The sequence below is a fragment of the Leiobunum rupestre genome, chromosome 5 (genome assembly GCF_980474605.1).
Source record: "Leiobunum rupestre chromosome 5, qqLeiRupe1.1.hap1, whole genome shotgun sequence".
In the NCBI taxonomy this organism is placed as follows: Eukaryota; Metazoa; Arthropoda; class Arachnida; order Opiliones; family Sclerosomatidae; genus Leiobunum; species Leiobunum rupestre.
In genome coordinates this window covers 65,666,115-65,673,104 of record NC_143388.1, presented here as the reverse complement: position 1 = coordinate 65,673,104, position 6,990 = coordinate 65,666,115, and the positions used below count along the sequence as shown (strand labels likewise).

At 36.2% G+C, this 6,990-nt stretch overlaps 1 protein-coding gene across 1 annotated transcript in view; it reads left to right on the top strand.

Moving 5' to 3' along the window:
• Positions 1-5,876: 5,876 nt before the first annotated feature.
• LOC149945624 (uncharacterized) overlaps positions 5,877-6,990 on the top strand; it is a 62,045-nt gene continuing 60,931 nt past the window's right edge. Inside the window, exon 1 of the mRNA XM_090174305.1 lies at positions 5,877-5,946. Within this exon, the coding sequence (XP_090030431.1) occupies positions 5,918-5,946 (29 nt within the window). The 5' untranslated portion in view covers positions 5,877-5,917. The remainder of the gene's footprint in view (positions 5,947-6,990) is intronic.

Genomic DNA, 6,990 nt, shown 5'->3' with positions numbered 1-6,990 from the left:
TTCTCAAGGATGTTACAGAAATATTCATATCTACAGTCAGGTTAATAAACCTGAAGAGTTTTGTAAGCTCATCGTAATCTGAGTCTTCAGGTGAAGTAGTTGCTCTTAATAAAAGACAATTTTTTAGTTGTGACATTTTGAGATTTACCGCTTGACAACAATACTTTGTAAAGTTGATTAAATCCTTTGGAGAGATCCCCAAATTCAAAAATACAGTTAAATTATCTATAACAACCAGTACATTTTCGTTATTTTCATTGAATGACTTAACCGCATCCCTTATTAGAATATATAAACTTTTCAACCAGTTTTCATCCTTTAAGCTAGCCATTGATTTTGCAAAGCCATTTTCACACAATTGTTCGTATGTGTTCTTTAGAAGATCAAGAACTACAATTTTTTTCTTTTCCCTTAATGCTTTCAGATTCACCCCAGATTTCAAACATATTTGGTGGTAATGGTTAAAACTTTGTAAATTATTTATAAATATAACATTTCCATTTGCTTTTAAGTAACTTGTTATGAAATGCTGTAGCATAAAACTTCCATCACAGTTTAGCTCATCTGTCACAAAGATATTTCCAATTGGTAAAGAGTTTTGAAAACAAAGAATGTCATCCAGTTGCGAATACATCCCAACTTTTAGAAACCAATCACCTAAAAAATAAACAAATTAACTTTTCCCATATTAAAGAAAGCCTGTACCCAAAAAAGACATAAGTATTTGTCATAGCAAAAGTAACATAACATAGCCAAGAGGGTCAAAATGTTATTTTGGAGAACTAGAAGTGCAGTTAGCAAGACCTGGGGCTTAAGCTGTGTACTGGCTGTACACCATGATCATCAGACCTATCCTGTCTTATGCAGCTGTGGTCTGGTGGCCAAGGGTTACTTTAAGGACTGTGCAGTTTGATCTGCGCACTCTGCAAAGGCTGGCTTGTGTCGGCATTACAGGAGCCATGAGAACAGCCCCAAGCGCTTCTCTGGAAATACTCCTGAATATGCTTCCTCTCCACCTTTTTACTGAGGAAGCTGCCCTTTTAGGTGCCTATAGGCTTAACCAAAATGGCTGGTGAAAGGCTAATAATTGGGAGCATAGGCACACCAAGCTCTTCCGAGATATTTCCAATCAGATGCCGATTTTAACAATGGGTTCTGATCTGATGGTTACTAAACTCCACTTTAGTAAACCTTTTGAGGTCAACTTCCCTAGCCGTGCGGAGTGGAGTCACTTGACCCTCGGTACCAGAGGAGAGATCGTCTGGTTCACTGATGGGTCTAAGACCCACTATGGCACTGGTGCGGGGATGTATTGCCTTACTAATAATTTTGGCTTTTATGAAAGCCTAGGGATACACACTAGCAAAAGTGGATATAAAACAGAAAGTCTGGGAGGACCCGGTAGCCCTGTTCCATCAAAAATGAGGATCCCCCAAGCATGCCCCTAGTTTGTGCCTACCCCCTTTGGCGGAGCATTACAAATGGCGCTTTACTCGCATGTACCTGCGTAAATCGGCTGATATATTATAGTTCTTCTTCAGTTCCTTAGCCACCTGATTATATAGTCTTTGGGCTGGATTTGGTGCGTCTGCTCTTTGTGAAAATTCACATGTTTGGCAAGGCTTAGGTAGATAATTGATAAAAACGTTTTTGTTTTATTTGAAAAGGGTGTGCGGCTTAAAGTGTTTAACGAATTTAAAAACAATCGAACTTTAAAAGAACTACTAGAAGATATGTGCTCTCAACACGAGTTGTTACATTCGCATTACTCTGAAGAAAGAGGAGGATAGTGGCTTTCTGTACGCATGGAAAAATTGGGTATTCAATTTAGTACTTAATGAAGAAGGAATTGACCCAGTTATAATTTGTGACCCAATATATGCAAATGAACTCTCCAATCTCAGTTTGCGATTCTGCATTATTACCTTGGTTATTACTATCATTGATTAAATAACCTTATAAGGTTAAGGTTATTTAATCCATGTTACTATACTAAAATTTGTCTACATCCCTATCTACTGGAATTTTAGTTAAGCCTTGGTTTAAATCTTCACTGGTTTGTATAGTACCAATTGAATACAAATCTTTTATAAATAAATTACACTGACTAAATTTACTTTTCGGCTTTAAAGCTAACTCTTCTGGTGTATATTTCTTACGAGCTTGAGCCACAGTGACTCTTGAACTTAACAGAGGCAAAATTTTTGAAAAAGGAATAAATTAACCAACGAGACAACGTCTTCGGGAGATTTACCAAGGAAGATATGCTTCTTGGTTTTACCGCTAGGTTAGCTAGCATCGCCCATCTGAACTATTTCCTCTGACCGTGACGTCATGAGACATAGGCCAAACGTAACAGAGTCGTTCCTGATTGGCTCAATCATTGTATAGGGGAAACAGCTCCTCATTTTTGAAGGAAACCACTGGGAAAGCTAACGAACCCTTTTCCTCCCAGACTTTCTGTTTTATATCCACTTTTGACACTAGTGTATTCCAGGCTGAAATTTTTGCCATTTGCTCCTGTGTTGCTTACTGTTTACATCAGGGGTATCATGGGAAGGTTATCCAGATTTATTCAGATAGCCAGGCTGCTCTTAGAGCTCTCAGCCAGTATAGTATTCTTTCTAAACTGGTTGTTAGCTGCTTAGATTTCCTCTGCACTCTTGGGTTGCACAATAAAGTTCAACTTTGTTGGGTACCTGGGCATAAGGGGCATCTTGGGAACAAAAGGGCCGACGCTTTGGCCAAGGAAGGTGCGAGGGCTGGGTTCATTGGTCCAGAACCTGCTATCCCCATCTCCCGAGGACTTGTACGCAGCTTGATCTCCAAATTTATGTCAGATCGTCAACTCAGACAATGGTCTGAAATTGAGGGTCGAAGGCAGGCCCAAGAGTTTACTCTTGGCCCTTCTAGGGAGAGAGCCAGAGAATTACTCTCGCTCTCTAGGTCCAGTATTAGGATTGTTACTGGCCTACTTACAGGCCACTGCCATCTAAACAGACATTTAACGCTTATTGGGGTCAGTGATGACCCTATTTGCAGAGCTTGTCTAGCTGAGGAGGAAACTGCCTCACATGTACTCTGTAGCTGCGATTACTATGCAGCCCAGAGGTTTGAGCATTTGGGTATGCATCAGTTGGAGACGTATGACGTCTCTAATATCACGGCCGGGCAGATTTTACGCTTTGTGTCGGCAATAGGACTTATTTAGGTCACCCAGTTTGGGGATGCACAATGGACCTTAGGTCGAAGCGTTTGGCTTGCCACCCCACTCAATAATAATAATAATAATAATAACATAAGACCCAAAAGTGTGTCAGAACGGTATAGTAGTTAATGAGAGTTTGTCGCAAAGTAAAAAAAGGGAAACGAAGGAGGTCGGAAAATGAGTCATCAAAATCGAGGTACTCCAGTGCCACCAAGTGAGGCGTTTTAGAACGTATGTCTATGGGCGAGTAAATCGAAGAGAGAAAATCGCGCGAGAATGTAGACTAAATATTATGTTGCTAGTACTATTCCAACTAGTAGGTTATGTAGTCTTTAGTGGGACTAGGTCTCACTAGAAATTTTAATAGGCGCGAAGGTACAGCTGACACACATTTGGGTCTTACGCTACTTTTGGTCATAGGTATAGTAAAATCATGTATTTGGGGAAGGTAGAACACTATTCAAGAATAGTACCAGCTTTCACTCAAGTTGTTAGGGTGGGACAGTTAAAATTAATGCAAAAGAAAACCGAGAAATCTCTGGTCTCTGGCTTTAACTTTAAGCCAGCTAGAACAAAAAATTTGGAAGGGAAGTGTAAATGTAGTTTTATTGTTTACAGTCTACACTCTACTCTACACATTTTCTTGTGCAGGATTAACCTGTCTATTATTTATATTGGAAAGATTTAACATTTTTTCAAATAATTTTAAGATTTAATACCAAACACAGTAGACTTGGACATCCTAACCTCATAAAATACAAACCTTGGTTGGATTGAAAATGATTAAAATTTTGCTGTTTAAATGCAATGTATATAGTTATGTTTCTTTACTATTGTAATTAGTGTAAGATTCAAACACAAATTAATGGTACTCCCACATGGTATACACTACTGTCAAACGACGTAGCAGACGAATATTTATGGACTTTAATTGATATTTCCATAATTCCATTGGGAATATTAATCTAGAGATCCAATCAAATCTGCTCCCCGGTCCCCGCGAAACAAGTTTATGAAAATTACGAATGTGCCGTCTTCTCTAAAATGACGAGAAACGTTATCATATGACTCGTGGCGCCATCCATTATTTTTTAAAAAACTATCTTTTTGCTGGAAAACGCGTCTTATTTGAACGAACCATTGAGAGATAGACGGCGCCACGTGTAGAATGATAAAATCATCGTCATTTGGGAGCAGACGGCAATATTCTTATTTTTAAAAATCTTGTTTCGCGAAATACTGAAATCTGACGTTTTGATTGAACCTCTAGATTAATATTCCCAACTCAATGGATAATTCTATCAAACTTATGTGATGGACCAAGAAATCTGTAGATGGACTCATTAAAAATTTCGCACACAATTAACTAGAAATTTTAGTTTATTTTAAACAAATTTGCCCATGTGAATTATGGAGCCTGCAGACATAATTATTCTTTGCTATTATAAGATAAAGGAGGGATGAGCATCATTTTGAATAAACGGCCAAATCAGGCGCTTAAATAAACCATCCTCCCATGAAATCGCCAAGAAATATTATATTCTAGAGCTAGGACCCACAAGTTTTTGTTTATATGGTGCTTGTTGAAATAATGAAAACTTTTCACCCTTAAAAAGAACGTTGTGTATTTTCCAAGCCTTATTATGTAAAAAAGGTTACCTGGTTACTTTATAAATAATGATACTTGCATTTTAATATAATTTTTGCATCGTTTGCTTATATTATTATTATTGTTATTATTATTATTATTATTATTATTATTATTATTATTATTATTTTTTATTTTTTTTTTTATATTATTATTATTATTATTTTTTATTATTATTATTGTAACTTTTCATTTACATTTGGGGGGTTTACATGTATTCTAAGTTAGAGAGGAGCATATTTACATATTAGTATCATTTAGATTAAGAGTTTGGCACTTTTAACTTTACAATTTTACTTTTTCTTTTTTTTTCTTTTTTTTTAACCAGGAACAATTTCTGTTATATTTAAAGTTCTAAATTATTATTATTATTATTATTATTATTATTATTATTATTATTATTATTATTATAAGATTATTTAATAAAAACGTTCTTATAGGTGCTACTTCGTAGTAGCTAACACAGCTACGCCACCTAGACTCGTTTCGGTCGCGATTAACTGCCGGTTACAATGCTCTTCCGAAAAACATAAAAAATATTGCGCTTACGAAATGAGTGTAGATGGAGTTACGGCGCCAAAACATTTATCTCATGGTTCTCCAATTTTCCGTAGGCTCTTTGTTAGATGAAAAAGCTAATTAAAAATATTTTAGCCAACGCGAAAGGCTAAGCAGACGCTTTGCCATTATAAAGCCGAGTCTTCTTAGCAGACGAAAACCGTAAAGGTTAACTGTCTGAAACTAGCCTTAAATTTTCCTTTTTTCTTTTCTGAGCTCTAACTTCTTCTGGCAGAACTGATGGAGACCGTTAATAGTCGTAATCTAGATTGTCAACCGAGATGTAGTGGAACTTATGATCATTCAAAGGCAGTACTAAAAGTGTGGGCGAAACTTTACGGTTCTGACGAGTTTCTACGAATAAACTTTTGTTTGTCAAAGAATTAATTTTGAGATAATTGAAAAAAGTTCAATCGTAGAATGTTTAATAGGCATTTTTCGAACGTTTAAAATAGAAATCTCATGACTTTGAAACTTAAATAATTTTCGAAATTTAAACCGAAATGGAAGACAAAGATAATCTTCAAAGCGAGTAAGCTGATGAAATTTATTAATTTAATATTTAATTTATCTAAAATTCTACAAAATATTTTGAAATATAGTCTTAGTAGTCATGCTTTGGACAGCAATATGGCTGAAAGAATTTTCATTATTCGTGCCTACACGATTTAATTATCAAATGTTTAACGCTTAATGATACAAACAAAATTAAGATTATTTTCTGAAACGTCTGTGGTTAATAATGTATTAATTGTTTCTTTATGAAACGAACTATACAAATTTCGCGTTTGAAATATAAAGGCTTAGCCTATCCCGTTATTCCAAACAATTGTTGTCATGGTAACCCCGGCTGCAGCTGTTCGTGGCACTTATTTGCTAACTCTATTAATCTTTGTTTGATTTTCGCGCGAATTTTCAAAAATATCTCGCTACACTATTTATCGTGGGCAACCTTCATACCTTTATCATAAATTGGTGCCTCCTCAACATTATTTTGGATAAGAGATCTGCATTTTTATATGAATTAATTAAATATAATGAAGAAATAACAAGATTATTTTTAGCGTATTTCCAAATCCCCACTCACGCTTTAACAATAAGGTCATTTCCCTTAAAAAATCCAATTAGCGGGATATCTTCTTGGTTCCCTAACACCTACGTCTTCCGGTGACGCCCCCTCTCTTGAGCCAGTCATTCTACCTAATTATAAATAAATACATTCTTCGTAAAATAAATGGTATTTTACTTTAACATGTGTCTTCACTACTTTATCGATTTTGGTTGGTTATAACCATTATTACTTAATGATACAAAGTGGTCGATCAATTGTAACGTCACGTGTCTATAGGTAACAGTGGCGTAGACAAGGGGGGGTTCCGGGTCCAGACCCCCCCTTTGGCCTACCTTTGACTCTACTAAATTGCCACCCCCTTCTCGACCCCCTCTTAACATTCCTATACTTCGACCATCCCTTGACGAACTTCTGGCTACGCCACTGATAGGTAAAACAATAAATAAATAAAATGTAATAATTTTAGGGTTTATGTAGCAGTGTAGCTGTTAAAATAGAGGGAAG